Source organism: Typopeltis vanoorti, chromosome 16, assembly GCF_054136105.1.
Source record: "Typopeltis vanoorti isolate ZY-2024b chromosome 16, IOZ_Tvanoo_1.0, whole genome shotgun sequence".
NCBI classification, from domain to species: Eukaryota; Metazoa; Arthropoda; class Arachnida; order Uropygi; family Thelyphonidae; genus Typopeltis; species Typopeltis vanoorti.
The window spans coordinates 97649164-97674504 of record NC_143564.1 but is presented as its reverse complement, the minus strand read 5'-3'; the positions used below and the strand labels follow the sequence as shown (position 1 = coordinate 97674504).

Here is a 25341-nt window from a genome sequence, read left to right as displayed (position 1 = left end):
ACAACAATCTTAGATATGCTGATGATACCATTCTAATAGCAGAAAACAGAAACAAATTAATCAAATTACTGCAGCTACTAACTAAAGAAGGTAAAGAATTTGGATTAGATATAAATGCAAAAAAGACCAAATTTATGAAAATCTCAAAAGAAAGCAGATCCGAGCCAGAAATATTCATAATCTCTTCGGATTCAATCTGTTATCTATACACAATAAAGGAATCTAATGAAAGTTTAAAAATTAAGTCATTCCCAGGAACAAAATATATGCAGAAAAACTGTTACAGATGTTTAGGAGAGACAGAGATATATATATTGCTAGGAATTACCATACAAATTTACCTATAATCCCTAAGTCCCAAAGGGCACAAGATGTCTAGGTGGTAAATGTCTTTCATTGCCTGGTGAATCACAACCACCTTGCTTTTTGGAGGTGTGAAGTGGCCACTGCCATGTTTCATACCCAGAGTAGGACCTCTGGCTTCTCTTCCAACCCCTTTCTTCAAACATGCAGTGCAGGTGATGGTTCTTGCCGGGCATGTTTAACACACTGTTATGATTATTCAACTAGGAAGCCAGTTTCTGCTCCATTTGAGAGTAGTACAGCAGTGAAACAGTTTTCTGCAGGCTGGCTGCCAGATAATGCATGGGACTGAACCCAATGGTAAAGAATCTCTTGGGGATACTTCCCGTTCAGCTGCCATATAATCCTGCTGCTAACTCTGCAAGGTCATGCCTAGAAGAAGACCAAGTCAGTGGTATGTAGAGGCACTGCAGAAGGCACATTTGGTCTGGAGTCCAAACACTCCTGTGTGAGAGTTATATACATGTCTCTCACCCTAGCTGCATGCCCCTGTTCTTTATGATTCCTGAATCAACATTAAAACTAATGTTTTAATGTTGATTCAGGAATTTCCACAAATTCCACAAAAAAGGAGTAACGTGCTTTTGTAAAGTCTGATATCCAACCTGGAATTCTACTTTTCTATCTGCTATGGCTCAATATTTCCTTACTTCACTTCATGACTGTCATGTGCTGCCTATCTGACAGTCTGACAATCATGTTGCACTTTTTTACTTATCACTAAAAATTGATTTCATACAAACTAATTACCCAAATTGTGAAACTGTCTTCCTAGGAGACTTTAACATACATAACGCAAACCGGATCCCCTACTCCAACTGCAGAGATCAAGCTGGAAGGAAAGCTGAGCCATCTGTTATCACTCATGACCTACTGCAGAGTTAACTTACCAACTGGTAAATTAACTCTGCAATAGGTCATGAAACCAAACAACCAGACAATCCTCATCATTCTTTCAACACTGTGGATATTTTCTTAAGTAGCTCTTCCACCAAATAGGCTGTGGATGTGTAGGATATCTATATTAAAATTCAGATATCCCACAAGTTTAAAATATAGAAATGAATGAAATTTAAGAAGTTAACATGATATTTATAAAGCTGTTAAACATTTGTTTTTGTATGTTGTGAGCAGGAAGTTTTGCAATGTTATTCTTATTTTTAGCTATTGAAGTCTTGCTTAGATATAAAATAAATTTATTTAAATTAGATATTAAAGATTAATTATGAATTTGTATGAGCTGTAAAAAGTTTTATAATGTTGGTACTGTTTGTACATAAACAAACATTGTTTATGGAAAATGTTGTCAATAGTAAAGGAAGCAAAAATGACCACTGTAATTCACTTCCTTGAGTGAAAGTAATTAAATGAACTTACCATAGTGCACAAAAGATCGAGAAATGAAGATCTATGATAAATTCAGGCTGTTCTATTGTGAAATTGTAATTAAGCAAACTATGGGAATTTTTCCCAGAAATAATACCTATATTAAATAAATGTTTCTGCACTGTAAATGATGGACTTGAGCAGAAGTTTCTCAGTTGCATTTCTGAGTATGTGCAGAAACAAAAAGAATGTAATTGAACATTGCTAAGCATTCAGCTGTCCATGGAGTAAGAAATGGAACACAGTAAGAGAAACTGTGGAGTTTCTGTCTTCAAAACATGAAGACTGGACAGAAATTAGAACAAAAGTTAGAAACAGAATTACCCAGGAGAGGATATCCTTGTATAAAGAGATAAGTGTAAAGTTTTTATTAGTCATTAATCCATATAGGATTTATTTCAGTTAAAGCTGAAAGGAGCTTTATTGCTCTCCAGTTTCATGTAGAAATGGGGCCAGTAAAGTTGTTTTATTTAGGATTCTCAGTCAACTACTGATCTGTTTTTAGTTATTTCTTCAGAAGCTTTCATATAGAAGGCAAGGTTGTTCTAAAGTGTTAAAACTAAGAACAGATCAACAATTCATTCTGAAGTGATGAGCTTTTAGTAGTTTATTCAATGGAGCGTGCTGCTATTTTCATATAGAAAGTACAGTTACACAAGTGTCTTGGATGAAGACAAGATTTGTTTTATTCAGTGATCTATGATTTTAAGGTGCAAGAAGAATTCGTCTTATGTTGCTGGCATAAAGAGAGCACCTTTGTTTTGTGTTAGTGTGAACTCAACAAGGAATAAAGTTCTCTAGGAGGCAAGAGAGTTGGGTTTCAGGAGTTTTGTCCAGATAGGACAATATCTGTTGGTTTATGTGACTGTAAAGAAGTTGTGTAGTTATAATGTTTTTCTTGTTGTGATTTGAAGAAAATGCACTGGTGCTAGCATAGTAGTCAGTTAATTTGATGTTGCATATATCTGTATTATTTTGGTTATAAGAGTGCAAAGACTCCATTTCTTAATGGGTTTAATTATCAAATAGGTTAAATTAAGATGTTAAGTTACATTTAAGATATCCTGGAATAGAAACATGTGTGCAAGATTTATTAGGAGTTTAGTTTAGTTTCAGATGTTTTTCTTTTTATTTTCAATTTAAGAGTTTTAACCACTCGGAGTGTGAGGAAGAATGTAAAGAATAAATATACACTCCTCCTCCCACCTCACACACACTATACAGATGTCTGCTCTTCCCTTGGCAACTGTGACCACAATCTTATTCAAGTTTGTGGTCACAGTTGCCAAGTCCATCTCTACAGTTCATCCTTCTCCCAGCAAACTCAGTCTTGCATCCTATGGTAAGAATTGTGCCAACTGGGATGACCTCCAGAATTTTGTATCCCTCTTTTCCAAGGTCAGATTACTGTTTTCACTCTCCTGATTCAAATATCTGCACTGAACTAATAATTGAAATAACCATCAGTGGAATGAATAGCTTTCATCCCCCACACCCCACTGCAAACCCCTGACCCATATCCAAGCCCTGGTTCTCAAGAAAATGAACCTCTGCAATCCAAGATAAAAATGCAGGATATTTCAATGGCTTAAATTAAAATCACCAGTTTCTCATTCGGCTTACATAACAGCCTGAAACAAGTGTATAAAAAGTCACCACTAATTTCAAAACAGCTTTCAGAAGAATGATATTTGCCTCCTGTTCAACTGGCAGTCTAGCTTTCCAGACCCATTCTGAGGTTGTTTGGCAAAACTTCTGCCCTTCCTTGTTCCCACCTTTCTTGCATCCTGATGGTACAATGGTAACCCCCACCCAAGGAAAAGACAGATCTCCTGGCATCGGCTTTTTTCCCACCAACTCTTGCTTGGAAGAACAAGGCTAAATTAAGATGTTAAGAAAATACACAAATTGTTCCCCAGAATTAACACCCATCCTTGTATTCTACTGGCATCTACCCAACAGCATGGAAGCAGGCCTTCATCCAGCCTACACCTAAAAAAAGGGAGACAAAAGTCAGCCATCCAACTATTGTTCCATTGCTCCCACCTCAGTGCTTTCAAAAGTGATGAAGGAGGTTGTCAGCAGCCAGCTTCTTCATAACCTGGAGACATGCATTAATTAGCAATCACCTAATTATGGATTCTGCCATTAATTCATTAGGACTGATGGAATATCAGCATGTGCGTAAAAAGAGTGTTCAGCTGAACTGGCCATTCCTTTGACCAGGATGTTTAATATGAGTCTCAGAACAGGGAAGATTCCGCAGGAATGGAAGGAATGTATGGTAATTCCATTGCATGAAGGTGGTGCAAAGACCAATGTATCCAACTATTGACCAATTAGTATCTCAGGAGTGGTGGTGAAGATTTTGGAAAAATTGGTTAGGGCTCGCATTCAGAAATGGGTTGACAGTGAATATCTACTTTGCAATGAACAACACCAATTTAGTAAGGGAAGGCCATGTTTTAGCAACTTGCTCACATTCTATAACAATTTTACCATTGAACTAGACAAAGGGAATGGATATACCATGATACTTTTGGATTTTGCTAAGGCTTTTGACAGAATACAGCATGGAAGAGTGCTGCATAAATTGGAGAAAATGGGTTTGGATTATACAATATTAGCATGGATAAGAGGATAGCTGACTGACAATATCAAAAAGTGGTATATGGGGGATCTGAGTCTGCAAGGTTTAAGGTAACAAGTGGTGTACCATAAGGATCAGTGCTTGCTCCAATGTTATTCAATCCGTACATTAATGATATTGGGAAGGATTTAACAAGTGACATAGTTATTTGCTGATGATGCAAAGATAGGTAGGGTAATCAGGAATGCTGCTGATATGCAGTCTTTTCAGAATGATTTGAATAGGCTGGAATTGTGGGCATGGGAAAATAGGTATCAGTTCAATGTCAGTAAATGTAAAGGCATTCACTTTGGCATGATTAGATATCCAATGTCATATTATATTGGTGGGATTAGGCTAGAAGAAACTGATGAGGCTAGGGATCTTGGAGTGTTAATAGATAAGAAGTTGAAGTTTAGGGGCCATGTGGCAAACATTGCAAATACAACTCAAAAGATAATTGCAATGCTGAAACAAACGTTCACATGTAAAGATAAGGATGTTATTTTGCCTCTTTACAAGGTCTTGATAAGACCTCACTTGGACTGTCTGCAGGTCTGGTCTCCTGGTTTCCTTGTGATTCTGATATATTCGAAAGAGTACAAAGGAGAGTGTTAAAAATGATATCAGGATTGTGGAATACTGATTATGAAGACAGATTGAGAATTTGTAGACTGCAGACACTAACAAACAGGAGAAAGAGGGGTGATATGGTTGAGACTTACAAACTTCTGAGAGGGTCATACAGGATTTCAATTGATGGAATTTTTTAATTTATGGTTGGTTAGTTGGTTGGTTTATAGTTTATTTGACACAAAAACTACAAAAGTCATACTGTGCCATACTAAAGGTTACAACATTAGCATTTACAGAATTGTAAACAATATGTCTGTACAAGAATCTAATTTCACAAAGCAGCATCTCTAGGTAAACAGAACTGCTGCAGAGGGCACAGAAACAAACAAGGTCAGAGGTTATTACAGTAGTGCAAAAATAGTTAACAATATAAGTTAATACATAATATATGAAACACTAAGCCACGGAATGCAGTATCTACATATATGTAAAATTATAATAGATGCCTTTATAGCAGTAGAAAAATAGGCAAAAAGGAATTATTATACAATATGCATGGATGAAAATTAAATTTAGCAATGCAGTAGAAACAGAATTTAGAATACATATAAACAGAATTACATCTAGTAAGATTACAACAAACATTATTATACTAATACTTAAAAAGTCAGAAAGGAATTATTATACAGCACTGATGCATAAAATTTAAGTTTAGCATTATGGTATTTACATATTAACAAAATTACAGCAGGGTGATACAAATATACAAGATCAAGGCCCATGGTAATACATAATTAGTCAGATTTAACCTAATGAATAATATATATGTATAAAAGTAAAGTTAAGCAAAAAAAAAAAAAAAAAGTATTTACATATAAACAAATTTATGGTCAAATGTGTTTGTACAAATTAATTCTTTCTAAAAAATTAAAAACATCATGCAATTTGCCTGAGTTTGCTAGCATTTCCCTGAGTGTATATGGCTTGGTTAGATAGGTAAAAATTTCATTCCTCTCTCATATAAATTTTTGATAATCTACCAGAATATGATGGTAGCTCTCAGTAAATGAGAATGTGTAAGGTGACTGTGACCTATGCGGAGCCAAGCAAGGACAACCTCCTCCCTTCTCTCTGTACGTTAACTAGAATGCCGGTGTTTAATTTCAGGTTTAATGTTATATAATTTGTTTGTTGGTGTTTCTTGCCATGTTAACTCCCACTGAGCAATTAGCTTTGATCTTATAAGTTGTCTGTATTTTGTATATGGAACTGTCAAATAGTATGTGGAGAAGGTATGGGCTGATTTAGCAGCTGCATCTGCAGCTTCATTTCCTTTTTGTGGCTGGGAATCCGGCAGAACTGAACATTAAAATTAAGGATTTTAATTTTGTGAAGCAGGTGTAGCACTTCATAAAGTACTGGATAAGGATTATACATAGGAGAGGAGATAGCCTGTAAAGAGCTCAATGAGTCTGTATAAATTATACACTTTTGGAAGCAGTTTTCTTTTATATGCACAAGTGCAAGCTGAATGGCATGTAACGCTGCTGTATAATTACTGCAGTCTGGTGGGATCTGATTTGAGATAATAATGTCAGGAAACACAGCAGCACAGCCAACAGAGGTGTTAGTTCTTGAACCATCAGTATAGATGGGTAAGAAATCAGCGTGTGCTGCTCTGTGCGCATTAAATAATTGCAGGTAAATGGATGATAGGGGTATAAGATTTTTGTAGCTGACAAAGTGAGAGGTTGCAGGATGGTGTGCAAACCTGCCATGGAGGAATGCTGTTATGTTTAGTGTAGCTAATGTTATCAACATTTATACTAACAGCTTGCACAGTTTCTTTAATATGCATACCAAAAGGATGTATAGTAGTTTGATGTGTGTGATATTGAGCTTCCCAATGCAGAGAGAAGATACGATTCCGTGTAAGGTGATCTGGGAGAGATTTTATTTTTAGGGTGTAATTAAGAGACAACTGTTTCCGTCAAAGTGATAGAGCCAGTTAATTTGCTTCTACATAGAGACTTGGAGTGGGTGAGGTGCTAAAGGCACCAGTAGCTATCCGTATACCCTGAATGGATGGAATCCAACCATCACAAGTTACTCTGTCTTGCCGAACCATAGACATGGGACCCATAATCCAGCTTTGAACGTATAAGTGCATGATAAAGATGGAGCAATGAAGCTCGATCAGCACCCCACCCAGTAGAGGATAGAGTGTGAAGGAGGTTCAAAGTTCTTTTGCACTTTTCTCTTAGTTGATGAATGTGTGCTAGAAATGTGAGTTTTCTGTCAAAAATGAGTCCCAAGGACTTGGTTTCTGTAGTTACTTGAATAACAGTAGTTCCCATTCTTAGTTCAGGATCTGGGTGATGAGTGCATTTTCGACAGAAGTGTACACAGACACTTTTTTCTGTCGAAAACTTAAACTCATTATTAAGAGTCCACAGAGAGACATGATCAATTGCTTGCTGAAGTTGTCTTTCAATTACCCTCATGTTACATGAGTGACAGTATATTGTGAAGGCATCAACATATAGAGCATTGTCTACAGTGGGAGGAAGCTGTTCAATGATTGAGTTGATTTTAATAGCAAAAAGGGTTACACTTAAAACAGAGCCTTGGGCAACACCTTGTTCTTGAAGATATGGTCGAGATAGCATACTTCCCACTCCGACTTGGAAAGTTCGCATGGACAGAAAATTCTTAATAAATATAGGGATGTGTCCTTTGAGACCTAGGCTATAGAGGTCTTTTAATATGCCATATCTCCAGGTTGTGTCATAAGCTTTTTCCATGTCAAAAAAAACCGAGATGTTCTTGCTTCAGAAATGCATCTCTTATACAAGTTTCTAACCGAACTAAATGGTCTAAAGTTGATCGATGTCTACGGAAACCGCATTGTGTATTGGAAAGAAGACAGTTGCTTTCTAAATACCAGAGAAGTCTGGCATTAACCATTTTCTCTAGTATCTTACAAAGACAGCTGGTCAGAGCAATGGGTCGATAATTATTTGCTTGTGTTGGATCTTTTCCTGGTTTTGGGATAGCAATGACAATTGACATATGCCAAGAATTTGGAAACTCTTCTTCTGCAAGTATTCTATTGTATAATAAGAGAAGAAGATCCACAGAAGATGATGGTAGATGTTTTATCATTTCATAATGGATGTCATCAGGTCCTACTGCGTAAGGTGAGATTGTAGGAGAGCTCTTTTTATTCCCTCCTTGACAAATGGCTGATTATATGGCTGAAGAATGTTGGTAGAAAAATTACGCCTTTGTTTCTCTTGCTGCTCTTTCAGTATTAAAAATTCCTGAGAATATGAAGCTATTGCTGAGATTTTAGCAAAAGTTTCTCCCAAAGTATCTGCAATAGCTTTGGGATCAGCAAGAACACTTCCATTATAGTCTAAGGTGGACAAACAATGTGTACTATATCTGCCTTTCATTTTCCGGATTTTATCCCATACAATTTTTGGACTGGTCATTTGATTAATTGATGTAGTAAATTGGATCTATGATTGTTTTTGACTCTGACGTCTTACAAAACGTGCTTTGGCTCGAGCACACTTAAAAGTTATTAAATTTGATGTGGTGGGGTATCTACGAAATATGCTCCATGCTCTATGTTGATCTTTTTTGGCTGCCTGACATTCTAGGTTCCACCAAGGCTTTGGATAGACTGGAAATCGAGATGATGTTTTTGGAATGGAGGTTGTTGCTGCCTGGACAATGCATTCGGTTATATATTTTACAGCTTCATTGATAGGTGTTTGATTGATGGCATCAGCATTAAATTTTGCAAGATGAAAGAAAGTGTTCCAGTCAGCCTGGTCCATTTTCCATACAGGTATCCATGTGGGTGAACATGGTTCCTGTGAAGACATTATACAAGGAACAGGAAAGTGATCACTTCCATATATGTTCTCTTCAACGTCTCACATGAGCAGTGGAAGAATGGAAGGGGGAACAGATTGTAAGAACAATTGCAGAATATGAGCAGGTCGGCATATGGAAGAAAGTATTGAGTTTATTATTTAGAAGGGAAAGGTTATTATCATCAAGAATTTTTTCAATAATTTGACCTCGTCTATTAGTGTTGGCACTACCCCATAGAGTATTGTGACCGTTAAAGTCACCCATCAAAAGTATGGGTTCAGGCAGTTGCGAGATAAGGTTATCAAGATCAATTTCATTTAACTCAGCATTTGGTGGTAAATAAATTGAACATACTGTAATAAGGAATCCCACAGAGAAGTGAATCGCTACCGCTTCCAGACAAGTATTAAGTTGGACCTGATGGAAAGGAGTATGACTGCCCACTAGGATAGCTACTCCTCCATGGGCAGGACCATCTCCAGTTCTATCCTTACGTACAACAGTGAAATTCCTAAAGGTACGGTCCTCACTGTGTCTTAAGTAAGTTTCCTGTACACAGAAACAGAAAGGTTTGTGTTTCTGCAACAACATCTTGATATCATCAATATTCTGGCAGATCTCACAACAGTTCCATTGTAAAAATTTTCCTATTGTTTTGATTTTATTGACTTGTCTGGTTTTCGAGAGGTTGAGGGCTTACCTTTGTCAGATTTATATTTATCCACTGTTTTAGGGAAGTATGGATAGCCAGTGTCCATCTCTTCCTCTGGTAGAGTGTTCAAAACATCAAATGTGTTAAGGTCAGTTGGTATGCTTAGTTTGCTTTCAGTGGGTATCGAGGTATCCATTTTTTCTGTGTGAATGTCTGGTGGTTTATCTTTGAGTGAAGTCTCCACCATAATTTTTTTGACTCATGAGTTTTCATTGAATGGGACCATTTTTGAAGTTGTCTCTGGAGTAAGGCCATAGGTCTTGTGATTAATGCACTTAGATCGTAAAGTTCAGATATGATGAAAATATCAAATGGTGGAATAGACATATATGTTTGAGTTGCTGTTGGCACTTTTTTAGTTGTTACTTTTTCAGCATAAGAGGATCGAAGAACAGGTGTAATGGTGGTTAGCTTTCTTTTTGCATCCTGATATGTTATGTTTTGTTCTGTTTTAATTTTTTGTATCTCTTTTTCATCTTTCCATTTCTGACATGCACGAGAATATGCCGGATGATCTCCCTGACAGTTGACACATTTCGCTTGTTTTTTCAAAGCAAGATTTATTTTCAGGTTCTTTACTACCACATCGGGCACAGGTAGTACAACCAAGACAGGCAGTTTGGGCATGTCCACATCTTTGATATTTAAAGCATCTCAGCAGGTTAGGGATGTACATTCTAACAGGACAGCTGAGATACCCTGCTTTTACAGATGCCGGAGATGTAGGTGTATCAAAAGTAAGGATGATGTTCTTGGTTGAGACCAGGCGACCATCCCTGCATATCAGGATGCACCTCACACCCGTCACTCCTTGATCTTTAAGCTCTGAACATATCTCCTCATCAGGAACCTCAAGGAGGTCCCATTCTGATATCACTCCTCTACTGGAATTGAGTGTTCTGTGAGGTGCTACTGCAATTTGTATTCCACCCATTGTCATTGCTCTCAGTAGTTTCTCGGAATGTTGTTTGCACATTGTTTCCATGAGGATATCACCAGAACGCAATTTCTTGACAGTTTTGGAAGGTGCTGCCAGTCCTTCTAAACCTTTTTGGATGAAGAAGGGTGACATTTTCCCAATTGGTTTTTCACCTGTTGCAAGAATGATTAAAAAGGTTGGTACATTTATGTTAGTATCCGATATCTTTTGTTTCTTACTTCTGTTTCCATATGCTGTGTCTATATTATCAGTACTTGGTTGGGACTTTGTTAGGGTCCCTGAAACATTTGAGGATGAAGAATTCATATTTAAGGAAATTTTTAATTCGGTGCCAGAGCTCCCCACCCACCACAGAGCCACACATGGACGCCCACTACCCAGCAAGCAAAGATTGCACTCAGGACTGGAATGCCAGAGCTACCCTGGATGCTATACCGGCACTGCAGCAGATCTACCATTAGGTGAGAGACTTACTGTAACACCATTGACCCTTGCAGGCAAGCCCAGTTTTTTTAGTTATTTTTGTCAGTTTTGCAGTTATGCATAATTGTGAGATTGTTTAAACTTATAAGTGCCCTGAAGATGCCAACAGTTAAAGTGTGATGAAACTAGTTGGTTCAGTTTAATAAAATTGATCAACACTTGATCTGTAAACCAAATATTATTATTATACTAATTTATGATCAAGAAAATACCTTCATGATAAGTATACAACTGTTTATGACATAAAACAGAATTGACATTATGTAAATAAAACTGATAATTAAATCAGAACTCTCTTTTTTTATTTTTTACTTGTCAAATAAAAAAATTCTCATTCATCACGCATAAGCAGAAGAGCACATTTTTCAAGCCGTGCGTGCATGCGTATGTGTGTGTGAGCGCGCGCGCACTAATGAGTGCATTCCTCTTGAATATTGTTGGAAATTTTTCCACTTGGTTATACTATAAATTAAAGATACCAAGAAATTATATATTTGGTTTAATCCTTTATCCAAGTGTAAGCAAACAAAGTTTGCACCTGAAGTATTTGCAGGACTGGGGCAACTCGTATATGGAAGCTAATGACTTCACATCACTTGCCTTAGTATCATTAGCTTCCATATATAAGTTGCTCAGCCCTGAAAATACTTCAAGTGTAAACTTTGTTTGCTTATACTTGAATAAAGGATTAAACTAAGTATATAATTTCTTGGTATCTTTAATTTATACCTCTTAAATATCGTCTACTACAGTTCTGTCACTGCTGGTTTTATTTAACAATCTTTCAAAGTATCTGATCCAAACACCCAGGACATCCTCATCTTCAGTTTTTATGTTATTTTTATCATCTCCGATTCCTTTTGCGGTACTTTTTCCTCCATTCCTAAGCTTTCTTCAATAGCCTCTAGAACATTTTCTCATCTTCCTGGTATTTATCTTCTATATTCTTATGAAAGTCTTTCCATGATTTCTGTTTATCTACTAACACATTTTGCCACCTTCATAGTATTTATTTCTATATTCTTACCAAAATTGTCTCAGGGCTTTTGTTTAACTATATTTACATTTTTCTCTATATTTTTTCAGAGCATATGCTGATTTATTTACTAGGAACTTTTGACATGCTTTCTTCTTTGCCATGACTGCCTCTTTAACTTCCCTACAAACACAGAGTTTAAGCTTGAAGATGAGAGCTACTATCAACACAGAGGTTTTTGTTATGCCACAATTTCGATTACTAAAAAATGGCTTGCAGAATTATTATTATTATTATTGCATGGCACCTCCATGGTATCCAAAGATTCAGTGTTGGCAGCTGCTCAACATTATAGATCTACCATCCAACATATTAGTTCATTACACCACCTACCTGCAACTACATAGTATTTTTATCTGTTAAATGCATATGTTTTCTGGTTAGTTCGATTTTTTTTTGGGGGGGGGGGTAGCAGAGTAATTTGAGAAAAACACTTTGATACCTTCATATGTTATCAGTTAACTCGTTTAATTCTATATATAGATTTTACTTTTCCTAAAATTTAGTCTCAAAACATGAATGCAGATGGCTTATTAATTATGTATTACTATACACCAAAATACCATATTTTACATTTGTTTTAATGGTTTTTCTATATTATCCTGGTTCCCTTCATACTATGTAACTGTGTGTGTGTGTGTACACAATGACGAACATTTGAAAGCTATGGAAAATTCCAAAATATACTTACTGTACTGATACTGAATAATGAAGAGTAACATCCTGATTCATTAGAATGGCTTCTAAATCATGATAATGTTGTTCAAGAGCATACAGTTTAATAATGACTGCAAAAAAAAAAAAATAATAAAAATAAGATTATGACAAAAAATATTTTCCCTATAACTGATAACAAATGAAGCAAAAGCATAACTGATATTTAAAGCTTTACTCAACTAACATTCTTCTTCTTTTCTATTACAAAATTAAGGATGAGACAAGTAAGATGCACACCTTATATGCCTGTTGTTATTAAATTCCATGAAAAAGTTCCATGCTTTGTCTCTACAGTTGGGTTTCTGGATTAACTACTGAAATCCATCTGATTATAAGCTTAGACTATAATAATTATACTAGGATAAGCTTACAGCTTTTTGTGGATAGGACTGACACTCATGCATACACACACAAAAATACTACTTCATATTCTTAACAAGATTTATACTCTAACCTTTTCAACAAAATGTTGAAAAGGTTAGATATCTGTTAAATGCCTGTTAACATTTATCTCCCATGTTAACAGACAACATTCTCTTTAACAGCAACAACTGCTTTGCTAATTAGAGCTGATAAAAAATTATATTCATTTCATCAATTATAATTAAATTCTTCTTTTCATCCAGGAATTAAAAAAAAAAAAGAATCATTTTGTTTTCGTATACTGCTGGACACTTAGTTATCAAGATTACTCAAAGTATCATAGCAAATTCTACACTAAACTAAAAACTGATAGCAGTTCCAATAAGAATCAAAACTACTCTATGTGTGGTAACTCTACTAAATGCACTCTAATAGAAATTGAATGTAAGAGGTATTATACTTCCCAAGAAGATAAACAGAGCAAGTAGGAGAGGGGGGGAGTACTACTGATGAGAGAGAGAGCAGAATAATTACAACCCAGAGGAGCAGAAATTTATCAAGAAGGTAGAACTGAGAGGCAATAAATTTGAGATTATCAGGTGTAAGACAGAGAAAAAAAGATACAGATGGCTGGTATTACACACTGGAAAATGTAAAGGAAGATGGAGAATGGCATGCATCAGCAGATTAGCTCAATTAATACAGAGATGTTATTATTAGAAAGCAGGGATTAACTATTATTAGAAATTTAACTAGGGACATGGAACTGAATAAGGAATGAACCCATGGCAGGAAGGAAATGGAATTTATGCAGCAATCTAGAGATCGTTACCTGAAACAACATGTGATAGAGAGACCATGATGTTTAAGAATGATGGATCTAGTGACAGCACAGAGGATTTTTCCTTAACTAAAGTAACCACTTTTCATCAGACCGAAAAATATGATCATGCAGTATTGACCTAAAAGGTTGCTAAGTATGTGAAACTACAGAGCCAATAATTATGAAAATCTTAGAAGCCAGTTTGGAGCAGTCCCACAGAAACTGCAAGAGATGCCAACAGTGAATAGGAAATAGTCAACAGATGTTTGAGGGAAGCAGTATCAGACTGTACACCTAGGATCAGGAGGTTAAATCTAGTGAGTTTAATGAGTAAGTAGTATTATTAAAGCAGGAGGTGAAAAAAAAAATGTTTTAGAGAGAGTATAAAAAAAAAGATGATTATCAAGCTCATGAGCTTGATAATCACTAAGAAGGCCGACTAGTGTGGTAAAGAAGCAAATCAAATAAAGTGAGAAAATTAGACACGCAAGACAATTGAATTCTTTTCCCAAAGAGTTCTTTCACCATGTGGCAAGTAGAAAAAAGTCTGATTGCGGAAGAATAACTTCAATGAATACTAATAGTGAGGAAGTGACAGAACTAGGTAAAACAGTTGTTTGCAATGGTGTATGAATCTAGATGAAAAACTGAAGTGATAGACGAGAAAGGGAACAATGTGAGAACAGAGGTAGAGCTGGAAGTGCTTAGAATATTATGAAATCACAATATGAATATAGCCATGGGAGTGGATGAGATACTGGAGTGTGTGTGTGTGTGTGTGTGTGTTATCAAAACGTGCAAGAGAAGTGGCAGTGCCACTAACTCTAGTTAGTCTCAGCTCAGGTAAGGCCTTAATGCAGTGGAAAGAACACAAGATACAGGCAGCAAACCAGGAGTGATGATTAAGTACTATACAAGTTGGACAAAGGCAGTATTCAGGAATGGGTGGATAATAAGATGATGCTCTATATCTCACGGGTCTTGCCTTAGTAAATTCTCACTTTCTATAATAAAGTGACAATTGAGCTGAATAAAGAAAATGGCTACATCACGATAACTGTTTAATGTGCAGTGGACTTTTGACATCATATCACAAATGAAAATGGATATGAAGGATAAGATGGAAGCTGATCAATGAGCAGTGTCCGGTGAAGCAGAATTCAGGAGATGGTCATCGGGAGTGTGTCACAGGCCAATGTACTTGTGCCATTGCTATTTATTACAGGGAATGATTTCAAATATTCAAATATGATTTCAAATATGATACAGGGAATGATTTCAAATATTCAATTGTTTGCCGATGATGTTAACTAAAAATAATGTACTGACCCTTCAGCATCATTTGAAGAGAATCTGAATCACAGAAAAGAGCAATCTTCTTGCTTGTTACTTTTCTCTAATTCTTACCCAGACAATTTTGGCAATTCCCTTCTGTCATTCTTAACACAAATATTCAATGTCCTCTTTCATTTTTTTTTTTTGCCAGTAAGAAATCAGAAGGATCTTGTCCAAACTAGATATCAAAAAGTTTTCTGGTGGTCCCGATGGGATTTCTCTGATTGCATTGAAGGTTTGTGCTCCAGAATTGACTCCTGTATAATTTTTATTTTCTTCTATTCCAGTGATGCCTATCCTGCAGCCTGGAAATCAGTAGTTATTCATTAAATTACTAAGAAGGACAACAAATCTATGGCATCTAATCACTGCTCAATTTCACTCACTTTAGTCCTTTATAATGGAAAATTCATTAACACTCAACTTCTATGCTACTTCAAATCCTCTCAACTAATAAACAATTGCCAGTATGAATTCCACTTGATCAACAGGAGTTATTCTTGCTTATGTTACCTATGTTTCAGGAATGTCAAGTTGCTCTTGATATATCTAAGGCATCTGACCATGTTTAGCACAAAGGCCTATTAAATAGACTTTCATCACATGGTCTGTCTTTTGCAACTAGGTTGCTGGCTTTGTCTGATGACAGAAAGCCAGCAATCACAGTGAACCCTGTCTGATAGTTTTGCTCAAGACTATCTTGTTTGAAAAACCTTTCATGGCTCCCACCCATGAAAGGTTTGTAAACCTATAGTACATTCGTACTATGAGTGAGCTGAGGAAAGGTGAGCAAATAAATAGGGATGTCAGTTTTTAATGCAACTAAATGTAAGATTTTGAAATTTTAGATCCATAGGAGGGATGATTCATACTCGTTTGGTGAAAGTATACTGGAATAAATGGAGGGAACTGGAGATCTTGGGATAATTTGTGTTTGTGTGTAGACTACATTCATTCTCAACTTCCATGGATGCCATCTTGTCCTCTCCCCACCCTCCATAATATGAAAAATTTAATCTACTGGTGTCCTATATGATGCTTTCAAAAGTTTGAAAGCATCATAGGGCACCTATATGATGCTTTTATTACATCACCACTCTTTTAACTGTGTTTGTGTATGAGAGAGAGAATTTGAAGTTCACAGGACATTGCAAAGGTTTTGAAAACAATTTAGAAAATTGCTGTATTATTATTATTATTACGTAACACCTCCAGGGAGTCCAAAGACTCATCAAGGGAGGGCACCTACCTACAACTCTCCGTCTCCACCACTCCACAAACCGCAACTACCTTCATCGTCTACACCAATGCCATCTACTGCCAACTGCCACCACTAGTATTTTCATAGACCATCACAAACATCCATGACCATGATGGGATTCGAACCTGCAGCCTTTTGGCTGGAGAGCAGATACGCTAACCACTCGGCCAACCAGGTCGGCAAATAAGTCAAACTGGTTGGCCAAGAAATACTGAGAAAGATATTTACCAAGAGAGATAAAAGGGTGATGTTCCCATTGTATAAAGTTTCGACCACACCACATCTGGATTTCTGTGTACTGATCTGGTCTCCAGGATTTGAAGGATGAATAGCCTAGGAGATGGAACAGAGAAAGATAATAAAAATGATATCAGAACTATACAATGTTGACTATGATGAAAGAACTGAAAGCATGCTGACTGCAGAGTTTGGTGGATTGAAGATGGGGGAGGGGGAACGATCTGACTCACATTTAAGCTGTTGAAGGGTTATTATTGAATTAGCACTAGGGAGATGTTTCATATGGTAGAACAAGGACAAGGAGCCATCCCTGAAATTTACAAAAGGAAATACAGTGGAACCTTGGTTGTCGAACATAATTCATTCCTAAAGGCTGTTCGGAAACCGATTTGTTTGAAAACTGAAACCATTTTCCCATAAGAATTAATGTAAAATGGATCAATCTGTTCCTGAACCCCAGATGATTGCTTATTTAAATCTTTATAACTTTTTTACTTCATGCAGAAAATCATATACAAAAACAATGAAAATGCATAGAATCTTGCACAAACACAATAAACAGATAAAATATAGACGAAAATTGATCGCCTCTTTATTTCTGAGTATTGTACAGATCGTTGATTTTGCCATACTGAACTGAATAGCAAAATCCGAGACACGAACGCCATTTTCATGTTTGGATATGATTTCTTTTTTCACCTCTATTGTGGTTCTAACAACTCTTCTTTTCGCTTTACTGCTATCACTATCCTTCTTCGGTCCGGTGTTTTATTTAATAATAATTTATAATAACACAAAATACAAAGAAAATCAAGAAAAGGTACTGCAAATTCAAGAATGTGAATGAGTTTAAGGAGAAGTATGACAGGTATTGTGTAAATAATGGCTAGTATGCAATTGTGTGTCTCCCACGATGAGTCTTTTGACTACATGGAGGCACTTTATTATAATAATAATAATATACAATAGGTGTCTAAAATTAATTAATTCTCCAGAAATTCCAGTAGGTGTCTGCACTGAGCAGAGGCTATGGCGTACCTGATGCTCTCCCACCGTAATCTCAGTCCACGGAGCACACAGTTGACAGTTGCCTGTTCAGGAACCAAGATTCTGTTCGGAAACAGGTGCATTTTTTGTTCAGAAAATATGTTCAGAAACCGATTTATTCAAGATGAGAGTCGTTCAACGACCGAGGTTCCACTGTAGTCAGTTTTAATTTATTTATTCTTATGGCAAAAAGAATATAATGCAGCTATAGGTCATTGTCTAGTCCAGAAAGCCAATCCAGGCCCTTATCTGTCTTGGAGGTTACCATGAAATTGGTGCCTTGGGCAGTCATTCACAATATAAGTGATTGACCTGGGCTATGAGGGGGGGGACATTCCCAATAAGGGTGGTCTGACAGTTTCCATTTGTGTAGTAGGTAGCTACATCTGCCCAGGTTAGTTCTGATCCTGTTGACAGATGAATAAATCTGCCTAGGAAGAGCAAATTAGACTGCAGAGCACAGGGATTTTCAACCAGGAAGCCACTTGTTGGGAAATTGTTGGACCAGTGTTCTCTCTGCACATTAGATGTTGATTGTAAGGCAGCTGAAGAGAGTTCGTCCATGGACCAGAAAGGGTTTCTTAATTTTAGGCGAGGACTAGGTGGATATTTGGGAGTCCAGTGCAGGAGAAGGAGAAGACTGCTCATTACTTTATTAAATTCTTTAATCAAGACTTGTCTTCTCTGTATATTTGGTGGAGCAATGTTGGATAGCACAGGCAGCCAGGGGAGTGGGGTTCGCAGTGTCCCACTGATTGTGTGCATTGTAGAATTTAGCTACAATAAAATAGATGATGCCCATTCTATGAATAACTTCATAGAATGGGCATCTATGATGTTAGTGTGTGCACTTCTGTCCCAGACACGGGGCACAATATTCTGCTGCAGAGACTAGTACAGATGACCTTAGGACTTCTGCCCCACAACCCCAGGTTGTTCCAGCAAGCCTTAAAATGATATTATTTCTCACTTAAATTTTGTTAGACAGGTTGGTGATATGCCTTTTATAGGTTACACTTCTATCCAGGCTCACCAGGTGAGGCTCATATTTGACCATCTTGCTGCAGAAAGAGAGGTTGAGGTGTCGATTTTCCTCTGCATTGTTTAGGTGGAATGCTGTGGATAGACACAGGTTTTATTGGATTTGGCTTCAGGTACCACTGCTTGAAGTACTCTTCCAGGATGTTAAGGTCTGTGTTCAAGGTTGTTTCCAAGTTGGCAAAGAAGGTAGATTGGTGTAGGATCGCTAGGTCATCAGTGTACATGTCATCAGCGTAATCTGGGCCTGCTCTTTTGCCCACCAATATGGACCAGGATCTTTCTGTTGGAGAGAATGGATTCAAAAAGCTGGAAAGTGTTTTTACACATTATAATACTGCCTACTTTTAGGAGGAGGTCCCTGATCCAGACTGTGTCATAAGCTGATGCTAGGTCAATGAAAGTGACTCTGATTTAAGTTTCTTCTGGAAGCCTGCCTTCAATCTGTATTGCCAGGGCCAGGACCAGGTCACAGCAGCTTCTCCCTGGCGTGAAGCCAGCTTGTTCAATTGGGAGTGCTCTTTCGATGAGTGGTTTTTTAAGAATTCTTTCAAAGAGATTAAAAATGGAGCAAAGCAAGGAGATAGGTCTTAGGTTCACATTATTTGGATCCTTCTCTGGTTTGGACACAGCAATTATTTTGGCTTCCCACCACAGTTTTGGTAGTTCTACAGTTGTTATATTTTTTGAGAACAGGGCAGCCAGCCATTTTTGACCTCGTTGGCCAAGATGCTTGAGGAACTTGGGGAGGAGACCATCTACTCCTGCAGCCTTGCCATTCTTAGTGAGTTTTAAAGCTTCTTGTACCTCTCCCAGAGATACTGGGCATACAAGTTCAGGAAGCTCGGTGCCCATTTTAAGGTTTTTTCTGATGATAGATTGCACGGTTACTTTCCTGGTAGAGCTGGAACGTATCTTGGAGGTTTTCAGTAGATGATTAGCCATTTGGTCTGGAGTTATCTCTGGTAGTTTGTATATTGTTGGTTCTGCCCCACCTAATTTTCTCAGAAGTGACCAGCTTTTCCAGCTAGTTTTGGTGAAGTCAAGGTCATGGCTGGTTGAGATCCATCCATCCTTTTTATTTTTGTTGAGAGTTGCTATGAGCTCTTTAGCAACAGTTGGGTCTTCAGTTTCTTCATATTTAACTAAAAGTTCAGTTTCCTTGCTCCAGCAGGGTGTAGGTTCTGTTCCATCTGGCTGAGTGAAAAGTGCCCTCTTGCTTGGTGTCGTAGATCAAATATAGGTTATGTGTATCCATCCAGTTAACCAGTGGTGGTTTGTAGTCAGTAAATATAAGTTTTTTGCATGGAGAGCAAAAATAGCATGGAATGCATTGCCTGATAGGGTGGTGAAAGTGCAACCAGTAAATGAGTTTAAGAAGTGGTGTAATACATTTTGTACTAACTTCCTATGATGAATCTTGTGACACCATGGAGGTCAAGAAAATAATGATAATTTTATTAATACCAGAGACCTCCAAGAGAGTCAGGGCTCACTGAGTGAAGCCCATATCACATCAGCTATCATGCCATTTCTTGAATTCATTCACACTACCTACACCTGCCACCTCCAAAGGCAATTCATTCTAGTCAAGCACCACTCTATGAGAGAATAATCTAGCTCTTCACCACCTTCTAGACTATATTCATTCTCAACTTCCATGGATGCCATCTTGTCCTCTCCCCACCCTCTATAATATGAAAAATTGAATCTACTGGTGTCCTATATGATACTTTCAAAAGTTTGAAAGTATCTATCATATGACCACTCTTTACCTGTTTGTTAACATCTGCAGTCCATAAATTCTCAATCTGTCCTCATATTCAATGTTCCACAATCCTAATATCATCTTTAACACTCTCCTTTGTATACCCTCCACTGTATCTACATCACCTCAGAAACTAGGAGACCAGATCAGCACATAATAATCCAAGTGAAGCCATATCAAGGCTTTGTAAAGAAGCAAAATTACATTTACACATCAATGGTTGGTTCAGCACTGTAATTATCCTCTGAGTTATATTTATAATCTTTATTATATGGCCCCTGAACTTAAAATTATATTTACTAAAACTCCAAGATCCCAAACTTGATCAGTTTCTTGTAGCATAATCTCACCAATATAATATGCCACCGGATGTCTCATCACACCAAAGTGCATAACTTGACATTTACTTATAATGAAGTAACTTTTACATATCCACAATTCCAGCCAACTCAAAATCATTCTGCAAATAAGCTGCATGTTAGTCATATTCCTAATTATGCTGCCTATGTTTGCATCATCAGCAAACAGCTGTATATCATTTCCAAATCCTGTCCAATGTTATTATTATTGCAGTAACCTCAATGAAGTCAGTAGACTCATTTTGGGAGGCCCACTCAACCAGCAGCAACATGTCTATCATATTGAACTTTAAAATAATTAAGCTTCCTGCATTCCCAATGCACTCTGACAGTGCATTTCACTCACCAACAACTTTCCATCAAAATAAAATCTACTCCTCATACCCTTCTTCACCACATCTTTAAACAACTTCCAGAAATGGCCTCTTGTTCATCCCATCTTACTGTCCACTCTTTTAATAATTCCTTCTATATTAGTCTGGTAAAATCCCTTAATCAACTTTAAGGCCTCTAATCATATCTCCTCTTTTCCTTCTATCCACCAAACTGTACTCCACATTAACTCAACCACTCTGCATAACCAACACTACAGAGTCCCAATATCACTCTAGTGATTCGTCTTTGGATCCCGTCTAGTGTTTTAATGAAAATTAGGCAATCAAATTTCTGTACAATAGTTCATGTGTGATCTGACCAGTGCCTCATGTAGAGACGCCACTACCTCCTTATCCCTACATGTCAATGTACCCTCAGAACTTTAATCTGCTGTCCATCATCAACCAAAGATCCCAAATCTCATCCACCTCCTGAAGCACAGCTCCACCAATGCAGTACATAGCTAAAAGTGCAGTACCTTTCATTTATTAATATTAAAATTACACCATCCTCATCTGTCCAAGCTAAAAGTCTATACAAATCTTCCAGTAAAAAATTAAAGCAACACTCCTGATAATTCTACCTAAGTTTGCATCATCAGCAAACATTCGAATATCCCAGTCAATCCATGAAATATCATTAACAAATAATTTAAATAGTAGGGGCTCAAGCACACTTCTGGTCACATTCCTTTTCTGAGACACTACTCCATCATACACAGATAGCTGGTATCATTCAGAAAACTAATCTTCCATCCATCTACACAATCTGTTATCCAATTCCATCTTCTGCAACTTATACACCAATAGGTTATGGTCATCGCTCAAATGCCTATGCAAAGTCCAAGAAAATCACTGCATATGAATCTCCCTTATCCGCAGTATTCATCATCTTATCATAAAATGTAAGCAGATTGTAAAACAAGACCTGCCCTTCACAAATCCATGATGACCATCATAGAGAATCCTATGTCCATCTGAATCCTGATTAGGAATAGAATAGCCTAATCAGTTTCTTCAATATTTTAACTACAACTGCAGATATATATATAGACCAGTCTATAATTGGAAATTTCTGTCTTAGAACCATGCTTGTGGAGAGGTATATTTTGCATTCTTTCCACTCCTTAGGAACCTTCTTCATTATAAGACTTTCATTAAATAACCCGATGAAGAGCATAGCTAACTCTTTTGCACATTCCTTAAAAATACATGGTGATATGTCATCCATTTCAACATCCTTATTAACATCTCAATCAAGCAACATACACCTCTGATTTCTTTTCACTTTTAATTCTCCTAATACTTGCCTCCCTTCTACATGTGTTGCACAATATTATTCGCACCAGTATGATATACACTGATGAAATGTTCATTAAATAATACTGCTATATCATTTGCAATAGTTACACTTCTACCATAACTAGAAGTGTCAATCTGCCATAATTATTATTCCTACTCTCATAATCTAATTTTAATTTTATTTTTTTAACCATGTTTGTCACCTTTCTGGCCTGCAGATAATATTCTTCATGCATCTGCTCAAAGTGTCTTGTGCCTCCTCCATAACAACTTCTTTTGCCACACTGCTTGCTTGATTTCACTGTTCATCCATTTCATTCCTAATCTATTTATTTATTTGCTTACATCTTAGTATGCAGTTATGCACTGCTTGTATCAGATACCTTCTCATCTCCCATGCAGTGTCAACATCTTTTCTACAACTGATTAACTCAATATATTGTTGCCAATTGAATATGAAGCTTCTCATAATCACCCACCTTATAGTTCCACATATACCTTCTTCTTGTCCACATGGTTAGCCTAGTGGCTGTGCGCTTCACAACCATATGCCTGGGGAAGGAGTGTCCTAGGTTCTTGATTGTTAACATTCAGGAATGTGTTAGCAGAGCTAATATCAGATGGCATGGTCACTTAAATGGAATGGAAGAGGGAAGATTAGCAGAACAAGCGTTCTTTGACAGGATGGCAAGAAAATGATCCAGAGGAAGACGAAGTTCTTGATGGATTCACAGTAAAGGTGTCTTACAAGGCAGAAATATAAGATCTGATAATACTGAAGTCATGACAGACAACAGATTAATTTGGAGGAAAATTGTAGTGTTATAATGTATCATGTAGTATAGTCCTCCCACAGTATAGAGAGCTGTCGTTGGAAGGCTGCCAAGAAGGGTCCATTCATGTTGAAGGGAAGAAAGAATTAAGGCGATGTATGAGTTGGTCACCAACACGCGAATTTACGTGCTTTATACGTAAAATTTTCCAACTGTTATGCAAACAAAATAGTTATCACTTTAAAAACTACAATGATCATAAAAGAGAAGTTAATTTTCCAACGTGTAGTAATAAACAACCCATCCCACAAGACAGATTGATTACCCTATAATCAGAACGGATTCTCCTTCTTTTCACATGCGCAGAAGTCTCGAAGGGTCTCAAAACTGTGGGCGTACTATACTATCATATCCTCTGCACTGCCTGAGAGTGTCAGGAATTGGATGATGATAAAAAGAGCTCCAGCACTACTAAAGCACTTTCTTTTGCAGACAACCCCCCCCCATACTATTGTTACAGTCTTCATGGGTTCAGAAGACTCATCAGAGGAGACTCTACACTGACACACTAACCATTATTCACACAATACCTATCATACTTCTTAAACTCTTCACAGACCAAGCACTCATAACCACCTTTGGCAATGCATTTCACTCATTCACCACCCTCCAAGCAAAAAATCCAGTCCTCATAATTTCGAGGTTGTAAACTGAAGATGCCAAGAAATTATATTCTTGGTTTAATCCTTTATCAAGTCTTGTTCTCTTCCTTCTTGTACTGTACAGAAAAAAATCCTCGGTGTCAATCCCATACTCCCTTAAAAAACTTATATGCTTCTATCATATCTTCTCTCTTACGCCAATCGGCTAGTTTTTTGAGCCCACTGCCCTTCAATCTATCCTCATATGAAACATTCCACAGACCTGCAACAATTTTTTTTCAATCGCCTCTGCACCCTCTCACGCTACTTCATCACCAAGGAAATTCAGGTGACCAAATCTGTGCGCAATAGTCCACGTGTGTCCTTATTAATGCCACATAAAGCGGAATAATGACTTCCCTATCCCTGCTTGTCAGTGTCGTGATGAACTGTTAGATAACCGTTTTGTCTCTGTTTAACTCACATCATTTTGATATACACTTTCTGAAAGTTACGAAAAAAAATAAAAACAATTAAACCAAATTTGATATTACATACTGTGTTTCATTACTAACCATCAATACTTTTATCTTTATTCAAACTGTTCATATTTTCCTACTCTATTTACGTATTTATCCTAATAATATTTCTACTGATTACATGATAATCCAAAAAGAACCTCTTCCAAACAAAGCAACAGCGAGTTCACACATGTAACACTGATTTTTATTGTAAATGAAGGACTTTAGCTAAAATCACTAAAAATACAAGTGTCTGGCACTTATGGATTCTTGTAATGTAACTGAACTGACGTAAACAAACAACTTGGTTAAATCTTATTAAATGGCTAATAATGCGAATAAAACGCATACTTAAACAACGCGCCAAACACCACCTTTCATAAATATATTTGAGTCACGTGATACAGTTATTTAATCTGAAGCACTCGTGCTCATTGACCTTCCACAGTGGTATTGCTACTGCGAAGAAAATATACAGTAGTATATTAACCTCCTAGAGAATTTCCGAAGTATTATATTTTAAAACTAAACCAGCATATTTCTATACTAGTATGACTCTGTTCTGATCTTTAGAAAATATTCCCAGTTCTCAAAAAATACAAAAATACAAATTAGAGAGAATCAAAGCTATAACCGATGGAAATAAATGAATAACATAAACGGATAACTGTCGTTAATTTTAATAACCATGTTTAATAACTAAGTTTAATAACCATGCATATCATTCAGCTAAAATCAGCTAACGCCTTTTTATTCCCCGTATACG

General features: G+C 36.9%; 1 protein-coding gene across 2 annotated transcripts in view; it reads right to left on the bottom strand.

Moving 5' to 3' along the window:
- Positions 1-25009, bottom strand: part of LOC150098209 (uncharacterized) — a 271336-nt gene extending 246327 nt beyond the window's left edge. The window contains exons 1-2 of one of the 2 annotated variants that reach the window (XM_090406181.1): positions 24630-25009; positions 12705-12801 (exon numbers count right to left, since the gene is read on the bottom strand). In XM_090406181.1, coding sequence (XP_090262307.1) covers positions 12705-12801; positions 24630-24663 — 131 coding nt within the window. In that variant the 5' untranslated portion in view covers positions 24664-25009. The remainder of the gene's footprint in view (positions 1-12704; positions 12802-24629) is intronic. The other variant, XM_090406182.1, reaches the window with a different exon arrangement.
- Between the last annotated feature and the right edge of the window lie 332 nt (positions 25010-25341).